Below are 20,927 nucleotides of genomic sequence, written 5' to 3' on the forward strand. Positions count from 1 at the left end.
CCTCGTGAATGAATAGATACAGGAACGATGGCGCTTTAAAGGCACAATGCCTGCGAGCTTAATGATGACATTAAATGAGATTTGCAGCTTGCTAATGGACCACAAAATGCATTAAGGCAACAAGTTGTGGCGATCCAATTACTCGCAGAGGCTCTTGTTCCTCTTTTACAGCAAGTCTGCCCTCTGCTGGTTTCTTTTTTTCTCCTCCATTAAAGATTTTAAAAGGGGCAACTCCACTTTCGTGGTTTCCTTGAACTTCACATGGCTTGCTTCCCAGATCATTTAAAGGGAGCATGGTGACTGTTTGGAGACCATTCGTCCCTTTAAAGGAGATGTATCATACTAATTTTCAGGGTTGTATTTGTATTTTTAGTTTCTATTTGACCATGTTTACATTCTTTAATGTTCAAAATACTCTTTATTTTCCTCATACTGTCTGTCTGAAGGTACATGTCCTCACCTTCTGTCTGAAATGCGCCGTTGTAGTGCTTCTCAACGGAGCTTTCATACTTCGTTACTTCCTGCCAGCTGCTGTCGTTCACATACTGCAATTGGAAATAAACCGGGACACATTTCTAATGTTTATACATTTAAACCGTCTAAATATTGTATAGTTGTGATGTAACAACCGCACGGATGTCCTGGCGGCTTGGTTAAAGGCAAAGTTTCTGAATACGGACTGTGTTTTTCTCCGTGGACTGAGCTTTTCGATAAGCTTCACGAATATTCGAGACCTGCTTTATAATAAAAAAAGACATGAAAATATCACTTTTTACAATATAGGATCTTTAAAGTTGTTCGATATATAGAGATATATTATGATTTATACAAACCCATACATACAAATTCACTCAGTAACGTTAGCACTGATTCACTCAGTAACGTTAGCGCCGATTCACTCAGTAACGTTAGCGCCGATTCACTCAGTAACGTTAGCGCCGATTCACTCAGTAACGTTAGCGCCGATTCACTCAGTAACGTTAGCGCCGATTCACTCAGTAACGTTAGCGCCGATTCACTCAGTAACGGTAGCGCCGATTCACTCAGTAACTGTAGCGCCGATTCACTCAGTAACGTTAGCGCTGATTTTTCCTGAAGAGAAAATGAAACGCGAATTCAAAAGCGGTGCCCAAAAGCGGCATTCAAGACAGAAATTTGCTGAATTGAATGCCAAACTTCCAAAACTAACAATGATTCTCAGGGTTATTCTGCGGGGGGGGCCTCACGTGTTTGGATTTATATTATATGCCCCCCCCCTCCATATGTGTTTTTCATTGGATAGCAGCTGTGGATCCTCTCCTGACGCTCCAGTCTCTCTCTACACCAGTGTCTAAACTCAGTCCAGCCTGAGAAGAATCAGCTGTCCACTTGTTTAGGCTGAGAGGGTGCTGAGGGTGAGAATGACTTTGAGAGATGATGGCTGGCTCTGGATGTCTGTTTTTTTTTTTTTTTTGTTGAGCTCGTAAAAGTTCAGTTCATTGGCTAATTTACGAGGTTTCGTGATTGTGGTATTAAAAAGCTGCACGACTCCTCTGTTGTGTTCTCTCTCTTTTTTTTATCTCTTCTCGTTCAGTTTAATTCTTCTACTCAGACTCTCTCCAAACAGCTAAAGCAAACAGTCGTATAATCTATTGGTTAATCATCATCAAAGAAACAAAAAGCAATTGTTTACAATGTAGGTAATGTTTGAGTCTCAATGACGAACATTAATTATGATAACTTGTCTCATTATGTGATAGTGTACAGAGGTTTTTTGGTTTTGTACTGAGTCGGACAGAATAAACAATTTGAAGATGTCACCTTGGCTATTTTGTAAAAAAATAAATAAATGTTGAACCAAAAGATAATAACTCTCAAATTAAATGATAATAAAAAAAATAATCTTTCTCAATTTATTTGTAACATAATGGAAATTTAACTCAATTTCCCTGTAGATTTTAGGAGATGAATGAATCTTACGTGCGGCAGTATATCAATCAGATAATCTAATTTAAGAGGCTTTGGGTTTTCAACTGGATAAAAGCATATAAATAGTAGAATGTAATATGTGCCTCGATGGCGCCCGTGTTCTGCATGCGTATCTGTTGTGTCGTTTACGGTCCTCACGTGTCCGTCCACATTACCCCCGAGCTACTTCACTCTTTTACAGATTTCCATACATCACCATGAGATGATACTTATTGCTTGTGCGAACCCCCCTCCCAGCCTGTCATTGAGAATAAAAATCTGTCCTTAATTGACTTGCCTGGATAAATGAATAAATATGGAATAAACGCATGATCACGGGTTACTAATAATACCCAATGGGAACATTTGAACGTGTTTGATTAGTCCGTCAGCGCAGCACTACGCGTACCAAGCGGGCTCCCAGCCTCTGTGAATTGTCCCTTTGTTGGCGCGGTGCTGACGTTATGTTCTAATGAAGAAAGGAGATGATGAGGAGGGGGGAGCCTTTACATTCATGGCTCCCAGAAGAGCGCATCACTGCAGCATATTATTACATAAAGCAATTAGGGGGCCCCGCAGCCCCCCGATTGTGGGGAGATGCTTTCCCCATGATGACACAGAACGGTGATGACTATTGACTCCAGCCGGCTCAGAGTATGTTGCATGTTTGCGATGATGTCATTGCACAAACCCCAGTGGGAAACTCTCTCATGGAATGAATTATAAGTTGAGAGGACAGAGGGGGGAAAATACCAGCACTGAGGGAGGGATGGTGGAGAGTTTTTTGACGATAATAATAATAATAAAAAAAAGGTTATTTATGGAGTCCCTTCCTAAACCAATGAGCTTTCATAAAGATGTGAAGTTAAAGCAGCTATAATCAATGTTTTTTTATCATAACAATGTACTGTAAAGCAATGTGAAAGTGGTAGCTTTTAAGAGGATTATAACCCAAATCTGTAGATCACCTCTGCGAGTGTCAGCTGCTTGTTTAGCCGTCGGTGCCACGACTTTTCGGCTACATCTACACGACTACGTTTCAGTTTTAAAACGCATAACTCTTGATGCCTAGGGTCCACACTACCCGGGTGTTTTAGAACCCCTAAAACAGAGACGTTGGAAAACACTGCAGAAGCTGGTTTCGTTTGAAAACCCTGAGGTTGCGTTTCAGTCTCTCTACGCGCAGAAACTGAGACCTTCGAAAACGATGAAGCGGACACCGGAAACGTAGCAGTGTGGATGGAGCCTTAGGATGCAGTTTGAATTCATTCTCACTGCTCTCATTGCATTGTTTTCAGTGGCAGCATGGCAACTGTTTTCAGCAAAAATGTCACTGTACATTACCTGTCCTGAAGCACCAGATATTCCCCCCCAGGAGTTGGTAGAGACCAAACACAGAGCTAGAAGAATGAACGTTGGACTTACATTCGACAGGTAGCATGAAGCACGACTCTCCAAACTAGAAGAGCACTCGGAGAGCGCAGACCTCGGCCGAGGCCAATCCGCTCCAAAATGAAATGGGTTCCTCCTCGGACCGTGCTTCACCCTTCACCGAGTTTCACGGCCATCGGGCTGTAGTTCTTCCACAATCCTGCTGACAAACAAACAAGCCACCAAACCAAAAAACCAAAAAACATAACATAACCTCCCTTTGTAAATAAGCAACTACTTGCAGAACAAGTTCGCCATATCAACTTGGTAATAATACATCAATGTGTTGTTTACAACTTGTCTTTGCTGCCAATAACTAGTGAATGCACGTTTAACATGAGACTATGTAGCTTTTAGAAATGAAAAGTGGAACTCATGATCAATAAAATGCAACCTTGCTCTATTCAATGCACCCAAAGGCATTTGCTACTACGCGGCCTTACTTGGTTTAATATGACCGGTAGCATATAGTGGCTAATGCTAGCAAATATAAAGCAAAACTTTATAACTTTTGAAAGAAGAAACAACAGTTAACAAGAAAAAAAAAGTTGAATTATAAGCAATGAAACACACCCTGGCTAATTTCAATACATACACATGTTCTGCTGCTGGATAGCCATTCTCGATCTGCTATTACCGGTATCCCGAAAACTTTAGCTGTCAGTTCACTGAGAACTCTCCTTGCTACTGTTACATTGCGTAAAACATCCCATTATTGCCATTTATGGCCACAGTGGTCATAATACAGTGAAAGTTACATACGTTTGCTTTAAATGAGAACAATATATAGAAATCAAAGACTACGGATTAAAGAGGAGACGTACAAAATATCCTCAGGGATAAAACAAATGGGTAAAAATGAACTTCATACTCGAGCTGTCAGGTGGACGTGTGCTTAGAGAAGTTGTTTCTTGTGAGGACCCTTTTTCCAAGTGAAGAAGCAGAACCGGGCTCAACCAACAGTTTGATGAAGACCATAAGATGCAGTTAAAGCTCTGGAAAAAAAAGCTTGTGAGTGGACATTGAGTGATTTGTTTTTGTATTCATTTTTGATCATATTTATGACACACCAAAACTATAAAATCACACCCTCATGTAGCAGGAACAATGTCAAAAAAACCAAATTCTGACATTTGTATCACTATCGTGAAAAAGACATCATCAGGCCAGACTATCTTAAGATAACATACAGGAAACACAAACATCTTTTCTGTATCAGTAAAGTAACTTCAGCGGTATTTTATAAAAGTGATTTTATCTGAGCAAAGTTTTGGTCAGAAAATTATAATTACAGTATCAACTTTACAGTGGACAAGCGACAGCATCAATCACCCTACATTTAAAAAAAAGTGTTCTCCAATTCTCAAACAGCTCCTAACTAAATGTTACAGGCTTTGAAGTCCTAACTATTCAGGGGCTGGGCCCTTCTCTGGTCGGACCGCCCCCCCTCGGATCTAGCTCGAGGGTGAAAGTCGACTTTGAAGTGCAGACTAGACCAGGGGGAGGTATTTCAATAGGCCTCTAGTTCGGTGGAGGGCTAAAGTTGCAGCCTGTAAAGGGGGGGGTGAAAATGAGAGAGGGTAAAGGAGCGAGGGAGAGAAAGAGAAGAGTCTTTTGAAATGAGGCACCTGTACGTTTGAGGCTTGCAAGAACAGGTATGTTCCCAGGAGTTAGGGGCTTTGGAGAATTCAAAGTCATTTCAGTCAGCTCCAACACTCATAATCTGTTCTGAGAAGGATGGGGGGGGGGGGGGGGGATATATGATGTTGATACACTCACACAGGCGTGAACATGTTCTCAAAGGACTGGATGGATGGACGGATGGAATCTGCGCTCACACTCACATGCTAACACACGGCAACGAGACCAAAAAAAAAACCCAACCAAAACAGAGTGATTTAGACAAACGAGGTGTCTAACTTTCCTTCCAATAGTGAAATAAATCTCCTCCAGGAGCTGAAAACGTTTATTCTACTGAGCTGTGAGCAATGCAGAAACAATATTTAGGTCATATTTATTCTGAAAAAAAACAAAAAACACATTTTATGAAAGAGAAAGAGAGAAGAAAACCCCCAACAAGTTAGTGGCTGATGTCCTCATCAACGATCAAAGAGCGAGGAGGGTTTGCCTTGTGGCGACATGACGGGAAAGTGGATGAGGAAACAAGACTGGAAACAGGAGATGGATGACGATCCCTCAGGACAGTGTGTGTGTGTGTGTGTGTGACATGGACAACAGCGAGTCTGTTTGGTAACTTTTTCCATTTAACAATCTCAGATCTTGTTCTAAACATCAATTTGTATCATGAAGAGATAATTACTGTTTTGTGTGGTCACTGGCAGGAAATATTGATACGCCGTGAGAAAAAGGGAATACTTTGACATTTAGAGGAATACCGCTTTCTTACAAAGAGCATCTGTCCTTTAACTCCTCCGGCGAGCTCATAGACTTTGTTTAGAATATGGACGCAGTCTCCGTGACGTCACCCGTAGGTTTCTGAAGAGCTGTTGTGAAGCTCAAATTGGGCGACTCCGAACGTCGCAGTGGTGACGCATCCTGACTCATCAAAAAATGTGCAAAGAGACGATTAGCTAGCAACCTTAGATGACACTCACCTGTCAACGCAGCCACGCCCTTAATTATGCCTTATTTGAAGCCTCTATGTAATTTAAACAGGTGAGTTATATAAAACATTCACTCCCTTACAGTTGTCATTAACTATAGAGACCAACATAGTTTTTTGCACCAGGCTGTAAACATGTTTATTTCTGCTGTAGAGTTGGGCATTTTAACACGGGGGTCTATGGAGAATGACCAGGCGGCAACTTCAGGTTCTGGAAAGTGAAACCAATGCTGAAGTACCTAAAACGTGCATTCTCTATAATGGCCAGCAGGGGGCGACTCTTCTGGTTGCAAAAGAAGTCCGACTGTGGAGAAAACTATGAAAAAATGACCCTACTTCTCACTCAGTAAACATTGTAAATACGTAATATAAATTATTGAATACAGCATGATGTTCATTTAGTGAAGTGTGGTTCATTTAGTGTAAAATAGACCATAAAGCAGAGCATGCTTTAGGGCGGGGCTACCTTGTGATTGACAGGTTGCTACAGCTACTAGAGCCGAATACAGCGTCTCTACGTCAGTCCTCCGCTGTCCTAATATTGTCACTTCCGTCCACCGGTTGCAAAATCCAAGATGGCGATGGCCAAAATGCCGACCTCGAGGCTTCAGAACTGCAGTGCACAAACCAATGGGTCTTCAATAAGAGGCTGGTATCAATCTCATCTGTTAGCTATTATAACTTTTTACGGTAATAATATGTCTGTTTACAGCTTGTTGTGCTGCCCCCAAGTGGCCTAAAAAAAAGAATGAATGCAGCTTCTAACTTCAACTTATTACTACTTTTTGTACATAAGTAACTCAGTAACTAAAATATACTTTCTACTCAGTTCTATTAAATTACTGTAATACAAGAATTAAACGTTTGTTAAACAACTTGTTTGTTTCTTAATTTATCTCTTTAATGTACTTAAAAAATGACTACTTAAAAGTATTTATTAATACTTCTAATTTACATACAACAATTTGACTTTATCAATGTATCTTGCTTTTATAAAAGCTGTTCTTCCTTGTGATTGGAAAATGTACTTTGACACGTGTAATGCTGATATAATATCTGAACAAAAAGGTCTTGTTTTCCAAGTAAATAAATGCATAATAATAAATCCCCATAATTAACAGGAAGGGAGCAGAACTGACAAACATAAAGTTGCTTTTCAACATAAATACATGTCAGAATTCTATATAGATTTATGAAGGAACCCCATTAGGTTTCATCGCTTGCTGCCAAAAGTTCCCAGACGTTCTCTCACTAACTGTCCTGTCGTTTCAGTCTTTCTAACACTTTCTACCTTTCTCGTCTTCATTCATCTCCTCTATTTCCTTGCCTCCGTCTCTCCTCGCTAACTCCCCGGCGTCCCATTCGATTGCTCCCTTATTGCTTCAGACCGCAGGCTCAGATCATCACTCTGAGGAGGAAAACAATGCGTCAGCGCGCACAAATCCCCAAACATCCAAATCCCCAAATGAAAAGCCGTTCTGCACATCACTCATGCTGGTCTCAAAGAAGGGATCTTCGGTTTGCGTGAGAGGACATGCTGACACAGTGCAACCCTTTTTGCCACATGTGCCACCCAGTGGTTGGGTGGCAGTAGAGATGTAAAGGGGGGGGGGGGGGGGGGGGGGGGGGGGGGGGGGGTTCAGAAATGGGGGGAGAGAAACGTGGTTCACCACCACTGAAAACGGATCGTCTTGCCTCCTGGGTCTCTTTGATGTCTGTGAGACTTATTTTGTTTTCTGCTGATTTTGTGGTAATGGCTGCACACACACACACACACACACACACACACACACACACACACACACACACACACACACACACACACACACACAAACAGTTGAATGAGACATCAAAGGGACTTAGCCGGTGGACACAAATTCAATTTCCCTTGAGAATCAGATCTTTGTATGGAGCACCAGCTCACTGAATTACTGCTTTACTGTATTCAGTTCAATTAGTTCACTAGATTCTTAACTCACCAGCTCTGAAATACTGCAAGACTTTGTTTTCACTCTGATGTCCTTCAACAGCAACACAGTTACGAATGAAAGTTCATCCTTGATCTTGGAAAACAGCCGTCGACAAAATAATCTCACCACTTATCCATTTCGGTGGCTGTTCTGGTGCTTTTGATCGTATTACATGATCTTCTTCAACAGCTGGACGCGCAAATTCCTTGTGGTGAGTTTATTTTGTCAGCAGCTATGACACCGTGTCATTGAGCACAGCTTTGTGCGTCACAAAAATATCAACTCCCCACCAATGTCTTGCCTTATTACAGAAAGCTTCTATTGTTGTACGTGGAGAAGGTGTTCTTCGGTTCACCACAGGGAGGCAGAAATGAGCAGTTGGTCATTTCAGGTCTTTTCTGGTGATTCAGACTGTCGCCTTAGAAATATGCTCAAGAAGGAATTATAAATATATTTTCATTGGTGCAATTTACTATATAATCTCTTAAAGAGGCAAACCATCTCCATCATGGTTTTATTGTCAATGACAGAGTTAACACAAAGATATACTTACTCTACATACATATATATATATATATATATATATATATGTACAGATATACAGTGATGATTGCTGAGTAATATATCTGCTGAGACTTCATATAACTGCATTAGGGCCCGTCATGATGGTGTCCACGATGTGAACAATCTGCACAATTTTCATGAAGAAATAAGCGTAAGAAGAAGTTGCATACTAAAAGAAAACACCAAACAAAGCAACCAAAGAGATGTGGACAATGTGGGAGCTGAGAGAGAGTGAGGCGGACTGAACCGACCGGCTTTGAAGGCTTGCAAAGTTCAGCAGGCCAGGCAGAGCGGAGACACAGGAGGGGTCCTCGCAATGCCAAATCATATTCCAACTTCAAAATGTGTTTTCCTCTTTTTTTTTTGAAGGATTTGGTTGTTTGTGAATAGAAATCATTTATATTTGAATGTGTATTAAATCCTTTTCCTGTAGCTAAACTCAAAAGGTGCTTTGTTCTTGTTGTTGTTTTTGTGTAATTTGCAGTTTCAAACACAAGAGGGCAGTAGCACACATGACTTCTACGCGGTGCAGCACATGCCAGACTGTAAACAGTCAAAAGCCCGAGTGGAAGAAGTGAAAACTGTAACATCGAGTGTTATGAACACTCTTTGTTGCAGGATGCATCCACCGCACACACATCTGAGTCCGACTCACACAAGAGGAAGAGGAAAAGGAAGTGACACGTCACAAACGCGGACGCGGGTACCGCGATGAACGGGAGATTAACGTGGGTTTCATCATTTTGAGGGACCGGACGTCTTCATTGTTGCCTCTGTGTTGCATCAGATCAATGTTGCATCATAACGCAGCCGATGAAATCGGTCCAAGCGAAGACCAAATCATGCATGTCACCGTTAAATACACACGCACGATGATTGCTGGACCCCCCCCCCTCCCCCCGTAGATTTGTAATCTATCTTCTTTTGCATGAGCATATTTTTCACTGTCACCTTAATGAACAGTCAGTGTGTCCTATGTGTGTATGTGCATGTAGAATAGACTCGCACTATTTAGGGCAATTTACACCGACGCACTTCTAAGCATCAACAGGTGCTGCACAGTCTTGCCTTCCTGCGTCTGAACAGTGCAGCGTCGTCGCTGGCAGAACACTGTTGTTGTTGTTGTTGTTGTTGTTGTTGTTGTTGTTGTTCGTCTACCAGTACAGCGAGAGCAGAGTAAATGTGGCCCGTCGAACAAAACAGAGCGCCGTGTCAGCTCTCTGTGCCAACAAAGCACGGCTTATCCGGGGGCGAACAAAGTGCCTGCAGAGACCCTGAGACAATTACGGAGAGGGACGGACAACAAGCGCTGCTCCACTGATTGCATTTAGGTCAAATTATACCGAAAGATGTATTTTGGCTTCGATTGTTTCCCATTTGGTGCAGAAACTGTGTGCTGGATGGATTCATTAAAACAAACATGTGTGATCATAGAGGGGGGGGGGGGGTTTTCTCTGACCCAAGAGCAGGAGACATTTTACTGCCCGCATACAAAATGCGTATGCAAAGTGGTGGATACCTTATCAGTAGAGCGGACATGGCGCACGTCCATTCGCACACTCCGGATAGCGAGACAAGTGGTTGTCGGTCTAACTGGCGTGGAGATATCGAAGGCGCTGAATGAGGCGTGCTTCAAGCTGGGAATGACACTGCAGCGTGTCAACGGCGCTGCAAAGGAGATGCAACGTGCAAAATTGGAAATGATGGCGTACAAATAACGCGTCGACGTGTAAACGACCGGAGGGGGGGGGGGGGGGGGGGGGGGAATGCACGTTTCATCATTTTTGATGCTAAGAAATAAACCCTGAGAGTGACAGAGCAAGTGATGCTGTAGAGGTGGAAGGCGTGATGAAGGCTCAAGGCCCAACCAACACCCCCAGTGGATCGTGGGTAGGGGGGGGGGGGGGGTGACATGGAGGAGGAGGAATAGGCAAACACATTGAAACTACACCCCCCCCCCGCAGCTGGATGTTGTCCCAGGGTGTGATGGGACAACATCACACCCGCTCACCCCCCCCCCCCTATTGTCCGGACCGCCTTTGCCCTATAACACCATGGTTTACGCCTGAGACCGCCCCGCTGAGCACACACAGGCGTTACTGCAGAAACCGAGGCTTTCCTGGGAAAAAGCAAACAATAAACAAACAAAAATGAGTATTTTTGTGCTTAATGACAATGTGAGTGCTGTAGCCGGTACAAATAATACTGTTTTAATCAAGATTATAGATTATAGAAAAATATGCGTTGGCGTGAAGTGTAGGATACACAGTTTTCAAGCCCAAAAAAAATATAGATTGTCAATGCTTAGAATTATAAATCCTCTATTAAAAATAATACAATTCTAATCGGTCCCTAAGCTGCTTTTATATATCTGTTGAATATCAGCCGTTCGGTGGTGACGTAATTCATGAAACAACTTTGAGTGTCACTATCAGAATTGTGATTGGACAGGTAATAATCATGCTCACAGTACAAAACACGTGGGACAAACATATAACAGATGCAGACGAATGACGGAACACAATGTACTGAGACAGAAGAATAGTTGGCACAATTTGAATAGCATAGGGTGCAGTTGTTATTCATCTGGAAGGCCTGGTCATATCTTACATCACAGCTATGTCCCCATCTGGAAGAAATAAGTGTGATTCACACGCCCTGAGAAGTTATTTTTTTTATGCTTGTGGGATTGGTCCATTTGAATTGTGGTTTCGAGGATCCACCCGCTTTAATCACAGGCTCCAAGTTTGAGCTCAAGGGAGGATCCCCATTTCTGCATATATATGTGTGTGTGTGTGTGTGTGTGTGTGTGTTTTAGCACAGTTGGTCTTACTGGTTGAGCAGCCAGGGCGGACTACACATCGGTTTAGCTGTGCACACAATCCCTCTGAGAGCCTCCAAGGAAGATGAGATGATCCAGGATGTGTAACCAATGATTTAATGCCGACACTGCAAATAACGTTAATCTGCTTGTCTCCTGTTACAAAATATAATTACTCTGATAACGCAGCAAATATTCAATATTACATACTCATACACTTCTATTTAGGAACTCATGCTAACATACCAAATTGCCATTGGCTCTATAAAAAAAGGCAAAGCTATTCTTTTGGTAAAAGACACAATTATGCTTATTCTACTAAACTACAAATATATATTTATATATATATAAAATATGTAACTATTTATATACATTTCTGGCAGAGTTGGATAAGAACATTCACTGCTTGTTAAATATGAAGCTACAGCCAGTTAGCTTAGCTCAGCATAAAGACTGTAAACAGAGTGAAACAGCTAGCTTGGCTCCGTTGTTTAACCCGTACAATAACCAAAAGTCAAAATAATCATTAGCCATTTTACGGCTGGTTAAGTGTCTGACTATTTCTTGGCTTTAAACAAACGAGATACAACGTGTTAGTGATCTTTAGAGGTTCTGGTCAGCAGATTTTGTTACCAAAAGGACAGAGCCAGGCTAGCTGTTTCCCCCTGTCTTCAGGCTTTGTGCTAAGCTACGCTAACCGCCTGCCAGCTGTGGCTTCTTTAAGGGACACAAGAACTGTGTTTCTGTGTATGAAGTCATTTTGGTGAAGATCTCTCTGATTTGTAACGGTTGTTTTTTTTTTTTTAAATGAATAAAAGGTTTCAAGATGCTCAAGGGTTCTCCTCAAGGCAAAAACCTTTTTTTTCGCAGCGTGTGTAGTTCAAGGTCTCGCTCAAGTATTCTCCAAATGCACTCTACATTCTTTTGAACCAGTCAGACAGCAAGGACCTTTAAAAGTCTGAGAGCGTCTTGAGTCTCCTTGTCTCACGCTGTATCAATGAGTGGTAATTGTTTGTGCTAACGTTGTGGGGTTTCACCTGTTTAAGCACATCATGTATTAAGAGGATTTCCATTAAGTACTCAGAGTCTTAGTTAGCGGTTACAACGCTCTCTTCTATAAGTCAACACACTGGTATGAGTCCATTGGCAGTGGTGGAATGTAACTAAGTACATTAAGTACAATTTTAAGGTATATATATATATATATATATATATATATATATATATATATATATATATATATATTCGCTGATGGTCTCGTTTACTTATGTTGATCATGAGCAGACATCATTATTAAATTGGAACTGTTTCATAACAAAAAAAGTTCCTCATGATAACTTTAAAGTACTGTTTCTGTGTTCGTGCTTCACTGATAACGCTCCAGTAATGTAATTAAATAACACTCACAGGGCCCATTCAGACACACAAATCGTATCGTTTTGCTACTTTGAGTACATTTTGCTGAAATACTTTTTTATACTTTTACTTACTTAAAGGTCTAGTGCGTCGGCTCCGGAGACATCTAGCCAGCGTGTCGTTTGTCCATTCTGGGCTCCTGTAGAAACACGGTGGCCGGCTCCTTGAAGAGAACCCGCTGCGTGTGCGGATATGAACGGCTCATTATAAGGTAACAAAAACACAATCTGTATTGTCAGGTGATTGTACACTAAAGAAAACATACGTGATAATATTCTATCCTAATTCTGCCAATAGATAGAAGAAATTATTCTTTTAAGTGAAATATTATTACATTACATTACGGTCATTTAGCAGACGCTTTTATCCAAAGCGACTTACAATTCAGTATCTATCTACCGTAGACGCAGCTACGGGAGACATTTTGGGGTTAAGTGTCTTGCTCAAGGACACATTGACACGAGACTAGCGGAGCGAACCGCTGACCCTCTGATTGAAAGGCGGCCCTGCTCTCCACTTAGCCACGGTCACCCGTATTAAAGTATTTGTATAGTGTGATGTCACTGCTCGTATTTAGTTAAATGATTTGAATATTTTTTGAGACCTTTTACTGTAAACTATGTGGACTCAACACATGATTTGCATTTTAAACGTTCAGCATTTTCAGAACAAAAGAAAATAGGTTGAACAGTTGGGTGACAGATGCCCACCGGCTCCGTACAGAATGTAGTACTTAAGTACGACACACAGAAAAGTTAAAATCCCTCTGGCTGCTGTGCAGAAAGGTCTGAACACTCTTCAGTTGTCACACCTCTATCCCACTCAGGGTTTAACATAACTTTGAGAGCTGCACACATTTGGGAGGTCACTTCACTGATGGTAAATGTGACACTTGTCTCATGCATCATGGGGGGGAATCCCCCTCCCTCAACCGACTTTCCAGGTCAGAAATAACTAACTGCGTTTCATCCTGTGGCAAAGAGGGAAGTGTTTTCTATCGACCATCTTTGTCTGATCGCTCTCTCTCTCTCTCTCTCTCTCTCTCTCTCTCTCTCTCTCGAGTGACATAAAGAAACTTGAAAAATAGGAAACGTTCACGAGGAAGTTTAAAGGCACATTTAATTCATTATTTGCTTTTAAGCATGTGACAAGTCAGTGTAAACAATCATTCGTGTGGCCGCAGGAGTTTTACCTTTTTTGGGCTATTGCTGCAAATAAAAGACGTCCTGTATTCAAATCCTGGTTTTTTTTCTTCCTAATACTACACAACACTGTGACACACACACACACACACACACCATCATAAAGTGCTGCTCTCGCAACTCTTAGATGTTGATTCTGTCGTGACGGTGAAGCTCTACAAACAGGCCAGTGTTTGCTCTGGCTCATGTCGCTACTCCTGCAGAGGTGAGAGACGACGGGGCCAAAGGGCCGAAAGCCGTAAACAGTAACGGTGGCCAGAGGAAAATGTGAATCCCTGTTTGAGGACAAATAGGAGTTCCAGAAAGAGAGAGTACTTGTGAGCTTGCTTAATGTGTCTTTTGACAGTTTTATGACTGAGGCTCGGGGGGGGGGCGTCATCTCTATCTGAAACGATAGATAAATACTTGTAGACAAAATGCTTAAAGCCACCTGACGAGTTTTATTGCGGTGGCATACTCATAGTAGTAGTAGCAGTAGTAGTAGTAGTAGTAGTAGTAGTGCAAAGTCTTGTTATCAAAGTCGTAAACGAAGCTCTATTGCATCAATTCATATCATTCACCACACGGCTCTCCATTCAATAGACAAAGTGAACTGAACAACTGAACCGCTTGCGTTAAAAGTTGAGCAACACCGTGGGTTGTTGCTCTCACCGCATCCATGTGTTTTGTTGTGCTCTAGGATAAAGATGTTTTATTCTTTATGGCTCAAGCTAACCACAGTTTCACACCTTTGAGGCCTGCTTCATGTGAAGTTCAATATGATCAAAATCTGAACTGGAAACTGGAACCCTGGAAATAGAAACGTCTTTATTTTTGTTCTGTCGTAAATGTAGCAAGTTGTTATTTGGTTTTATCACGCTGTAACAAATAAAAATGTGATTTTCTTTTTTTTTAATCACATGTGTATAAATGAATGATCCACAGGGGGAAAAAAAGAGTGCAAACGTTGAACAATAATCTATGGTGCGGTCACATGATCCCTGCTTTATTTATTAAATCCTGCAATATGCTGATGATAAAATAATAATGCTGTTGAAATCATTTTGTAAAAAAAAAAAATGGTAAACCTTCTTCAGTGGAGGAAAAAAAAAAATGAAAGGAATCATTTCACAGACAAGAAACTGACAAACACATCACTCCAACAAGTCCTGTACAGGAACTATAAAACAAGCCCTTCGGGGAAAAGCCATCAGAGTGGTAAAGCTTGTTTAGCGTGTAATTAAAGTCCTTCAAAGGAAAGAATGAGGAAATGCTAACGTGCAAGACAAAGAGCAAGGAGCATCAGACGTCTCAATGAGGCCAGCAATGTGTGTCCTGTTAGGCTATGGTGGCATTTATGTTCTTAGCTCCAGCTGATTTAAAATATGAAACGTCAATGTGATATTCTTTTATCTTAAAACAACCATAAAGTGCTGTTTGTGATTACAGGACAGAGGTTGCAAATATCATATACGGATGAAATGAGACCGACATGGTGGTTCCAGGACAAATCAATGTCACAGCTCCACGATCAGTACAGAGAAAGTACTCTAGCTTTAAAGTGCATGTGATGAAGTCTGTGTGGCTAAAATCTGATGCAACTCCTGGAAACAAGGACCAGAGAATAAACTGAAATTCCAGTTTACTCCATCAAACAGTCAAGTCGGGCTCACAGGTCCCGTGCCGATATAAAATATAATAAAATATAATAAAATATAATAAAATAATAAAAATGATGTGTTGAAACAGAAATTGACTCCTAGTCTTGACAAGAAATAACACTTCCAAGAAACTATGGGGTCATTTAGACAGAAACTTCAAATGCTAATTTCATCAGCACGGCGACCAATCAAAGGGCGTAAACAAGTTGCGTCATAGCCGCCGGTAGCCAATCAGCGGTCACCACGACAGTAGAAAATGATCGCAGGCGCAGTCCATCTTGTCTAACAGTTGAGAATTACCAGCGATCGGGTTTAACCAGAGAAACCCTTCAGGTTTCTTCTGATACTAATAAAGGATACCCGAGTATTAATTCAGACGCCGCCAAGGAAGGATAATACAACAACAATGGTGGTGGTAACAGCCGGGACCGCGGGGCCCCATAAAGTGCTCCTGATATCCGGGAAACAGACGGTCTACAACCGGCCCATCTCCGTCGTCTTACCGTCGTCCAGCCCGGTGTCGTCGGACTCGGAGTCCAACTCGTCCGCCGGGCCGCCCATACGGAAGAGACAGAGGCTCACACACCTGAGTCCGGAGGAGAAGGCTCTTCGCAGGTTAGTCTCTCACAAAATACCCGACATGTAACGTTATTCACGGGGGGTAAAACTCTATTGTTCAACGAGTTGCTACAGGGACACGCCCAAAGATATTGATCCCCTTGGATTTTGCCATTTAAAGCTCAGCAAAAAAAATAAAAAAATTGCGTCACTGTTGCATCTCCTAATATCATAAATAGGTCATATAAGCGGTTTAAAACTGTACATTTAACGTAAACGTCGTTATTGCGTCACCTTTTGGACCCTTAGCTTGTCAAAGTGCTTATCTGAGTGATTTGACTGTTACTGAGCAGGATACTGATATCCTGGTCTGCCTGCGTGGCAAGGAAACATGGCCGGTGATTGCGCAGTACTGAGCGCTCCAAGTCAACGTCAGGGGGGCTTAGTCAGCATCACGGAAAGAATGTGTGCTAAATTCCTGTTTTCTTCTCTTTCTCCCCCCCCCCCCCCCCCCCCTTCCAAGGAAACTGAAGAACAGAGTCGCAGCTCAGACAGCCAGAGACAGGAAAAAGGCCAAAATGGGGGAGCTGGAACAGCAGGTCCTGGAGTTGGAGCTGGAGGTAATTATTTAAATGTTTTTTCCTTTTTATAAGACATGTGTGTAGCCTGGCATGCAGGATTCTTGATTTGGTGGAGTTTCATTTCTAGTTTTGGTTCGTGCCCTTCATGCATCACCCCCCGCCCCCATAAACCGTTTTTAAAAGTTTCAGGTGTAAACATCTGCTTCGTCTTTTTTTTTTCTTCCCGCAGAACCAAAAACTTCACATTGAAAACAGGCTACTTCTGGAAAAATCGAGTGGCCTACTGACAGAAAACGAGGAACTGAGACAGAGACTTGGGTTGGACACCCTCGACTCAAAAGAGAAGGTGCGTTTTGTGTGTTGCGGACGGCAGCGAGGGAAGTGGGGCTGGGGTTAACTTCTGGTGGAAGTCGTCTCTTTTTTTTTTTTTGAGCGGCGTGATCTTAACTGACCCTCTTTCCCCGTTCTTTTCGTCACAGGTTCAGTGTTTGTTGTCCACCGGGAACGACGCAGGTTTGGGGATCGGGTCTTCTGAGTCCGCAGCACTCAGGCTACGTGTGCCTCCGCAGCAGGTGCAGGCCCAGCAGTCCCCAAATCTGAAGACTTCTCAATGGATACAGATGGTTCTGACACTACAGACAATGAGGTAAGTCTCTGATGACGATGAAAAGACGCGTCTGTGAGATTTCAAATCCTGTTTCCAAAGCTCTGTAATAACGCCAGAGTCGGGTCATGGGTTAGTAGGCTAATCTCCTGTTTCTCTCCTCACCCCCCCACTAGTCTGATTTGCTCATGGGCATTCTGGACATCCTTGACCCAGAGCTGTTCCTCAAGTCCTGCGAACAGGAGTGCCCGGAGCCGCAAGTGCTGCTGGTCGGAGGGGGGGACCCAGTACCTGCCACCGCACCTGCGCCTCTGGGGGCCCCATCAGTTAAGCTGGAGGCCCTTAATGAACTGATCCACTTTGACCACATCTACACGAAGCCCGTGGAGGAGGTGGGCGCCGGCGGGCAGCGCGACGACCCGGAGAGCGACGACGAAGAGGAGGAGGAGGAGGAGGAGGAGGAGGAGGAGGAGGAGGAGGAGGAGGAGGAGGAGGAGGAGGAGGAGGAGGAGGAGGAGGAGAGCGAAGAGGTCACCGACTTCTCCGTCACAGACGACGACGACGGCGTGGTGGTGGTGGTCGAGGAGGAGACCGTCTGCGTGAAAGACGAGCCGGAGGAGGTGGTCATCCCCGGCTGTGACGCTCACAGTCCGCTGGATGACTTTTTCTCCGGCGTCTCCCCCGCGGCCCTCGGCGGCCTGGATAAGGAAGCCTGTCTTGCGGACACGTACAGCGACTCTGGATACGAGGGGTCCCCGTCCCCTTTCAGCGACATGTCCTCGCCCCTCTGCTCAGAGAGCACCTGGGACGACATGTTCGCTAATGAACTCTTCCCCCAGCTTATCTGAATCAACCATCCAGCCCAATAAGTTAAAAAAATATATATATATATATATATATATATATATATATATATATATATATATATATATATATATACATACATACATACATACATACATACATACATACATACACACACACACACACACACACACACACACACACACACACACACACACACACACACACACACATATAAGAGCTCGTGTGTATTGTTCAATAACTACAGAAAAGCACACGATGCTTCACGGCAACATAGGACACCACCGACTCGGCTCGTGTGTGTGTATATAGGCTAAAAGTTAAGCACATAATCTCCTTTTTTTTATTTTATTACTACAGCAGGTCTGTATCACTGCCGATGCTGCATTGACTTGTGGGAGATGGAGTTCATGACAGCTTATTTTGACGCCAATTAATTAGTGCAGAGGATTTAAGATTGATAACAAATCTTTCACCTGCTGTTCCAAGAAGACACGTGGGTGGAATCCAGTATTTCTGTAAATGAATATATGGGGGGGGGGGGCTGACCGACCGACCGACCATTTAAATAACCTTTTTATTTATTTGTGTGTTCTGCTTCAGAGTCGCTGTATGTCCACATGTAAAGACGCTTTCTTCTAATTTGTCGACGCTCTCCATGTAGTCTTAATTACTGCATTAAAAAACTTTTTTGCTTTGCATCTCGTCTCTTGGTCTCAGTCATTGCTAGGTGCTCACACAATTCTCATGAAATCTATAATGACTATAGTGTTGATGCGATGTCACAATTGAGGTAATTGGTGAACACTTTGTTCCGGCTTCATGTTGATGGGCAAAGAACCAGCAATTTGAAGAATTCACGCTGACTTAAAAAAAACAAAAAAAAAAACACAATCCTGAAAACGCCCATCAACTTCTCCTGAGGCTTGATTTAAGAAGAGTAATTTACAGATAAGTCTCCACTGAAAATAACTAAACATGTTCCAACCACTAAGACGTCTTTCTGCTGAAACAGAGACTTTACAAACACGATATTGTCTTCACAATTTTAAAGTCACATCTCCGATTGAATCTGTTTCCCCCCCCCCCCCCCCAGACGTGGTGGAGATATCCTGAGTTAAAATCATGCAAACGCTTAGATTACTGTGCTCTTAGTATAGTATGAAGAGTCCAATGTTAGGCTTGTAGAAACTTATCTTAAACTCCCTAATATGAGCAATCAACATCCAAAACTGTGCAATCTTTCCACAGTAATCTGTCCAACTCTGTGATAGTCTCACACGTGTGCAGACGCTGTTTACTCTCTCTCTCTCTTTCAACCTTGCTTTTCTGAGAAGCGGGCCTGCTTGTGTTACATAACACTTCTAATGTGACACAGAGTTTTTCTGGGCCGTCCAACCTGAGACGGGTTTCATCTCTGCCTTCCAGTCAGAACTGGGTCGGTGTGAGTGTCGCCGGTGGGGTCACACCTTGTCCCTCGGGCCGTTCTTCTAAATCACAATGACACGGTGATTAGGTCTGCTTTTCATATGCAACACTGCTGTAATTGATCTCAACTCTGCCCGTCTCTGTTGGCGCTCAGCTCCCGTTTCCTCGTTACAAAGCTTCGCGTTAACGATATGTCATCCATTATGTCTCGCAGCAGCTACTCTCGCACATGACGTCACAGGACGCTGAAGGGGGAGAGAAAAACAAAAAATGAAATTGGCAACTCGGCTATTTCATTGTAATCTGACCTCCATTTTGTTGGTGTGGTAGGGTGAAGGAAACCGCAGGAGTCTTTGACGTAGATGCGCCTCAGCTACCCCGAAAGAGTGTGGTGAGAAATCGACTGCTTCCTGTCTCGTAAGTAGAAACCACAGCAAAGACTGAAGCAGCCTCACAGCTGCGGAGCCGAAACTGAAAAATATCTGCTGAAGCAGAGTAGATTCTGGTTTATTTAGGGACGAGGGACTCTTATTCGCTTCTATACTCGATGTGTGTGTTACCCAGTAAAAAAGGTTTCGTTCAAAATGAGTCAAGTTGAGAGATATCTGCTCCTTTATTCCCTCATATGTCGCTTCTTTGCCTAATGTGTAACTTTGAAACCATTCTATATTGTTTTAATTATTGTCCGTCTGCCTTTTCTATCTCGTAAAGCACTTCGCAACCTTTGTTTTGAAAAGTGCTCTATAAATGAAGTTTATTATTATTTCGGAGTTTTCTATATTAGATATTAAAGTATTTATAATCGCTTGGCTGTTACGATCACTGGTGATTTTGAAAGATGAATTCCCCTTAAAGCAACCAAAAGATTTCCTTGCAGCTGTTTAGAAACTCAACACAGAAACTGATATTCAAATCCTCAACAGTAAACCTGAGACCATTTGTGGTATTTGAAGCTGCTGCTGGGTTTAACTTTAATATTCAAATTCGTTCTACTAAATTAAAGGACTTATTGAAACAGAAAAGTTCCCCGGCACCGACTCAACGTCATCTGTAGGAATCAAATAGCGTAATTTGGATCTCGCTCTTGACCACTTTGGCTCGTTTGGTGAGGTCCAGTTAAACTGGATCTTGCCGGTGCTCTCACAGCAGGTTTCACAATGAAACTCCAAATCAAAGTCTTTCAACAGAAGGACACGGTTCCTGTTGTTCAGGCAGCAGCGCTGCGATCTTTTTGTTTGTCTTTTTTCCCGACAGAAAAATGCAGCACGATCACCTGTCGAACCGAAAACAATGAACCAATGAGTGACGAGGACTCCA

The 20,927-nt window shown here is 42.7% G+C and overlaps 1 protein-coding gene across 1 annotated transcript; it reads left to right on the forward strand.

The window, feature by feature from the left end:
* Positions 1–15,881: 15,881 nt before the first annotated feature.
* xbp1 (X-box binding protein 1) lies at positions 15,882–18,250 on the forward strand. Its single transcript, XM_068721046.1, is given in 6 exon segments — positions 15,882–16,229; positions 16,696–16,792; positions 16,983–17,099; positions 17,233–17,289; positions 17,292–17,399; positions 17,534–18,250. Coding segments are annotated over 6 exon segments (1,260 nt in total). The 5' UTR covers positions 15,882–16,020; the 3' UTR covers positions 18,206–18,250.
* Positions 18,251–20,927: the final 2,677 nt, after the last annotated feature.

The sequence above is a fragment of the Cebidichthys violaceus genome, unplaced genomic scaffold (assembly GCF_023349555.1).
Source record: "Cebidichthys violaceus isolate CVI_PGR_0920_01 unplaced genomic scaffold, fCebVio1.0.p SCAF_26, whole genome shotgun sequence".
Classification (NCBI taxonomy): Eukaryota; Metazoa; Chordata; class Actinopteri; order Perciformes; family Stichaeidae; genus Cebidichthys; species Cebidichthys violaceus.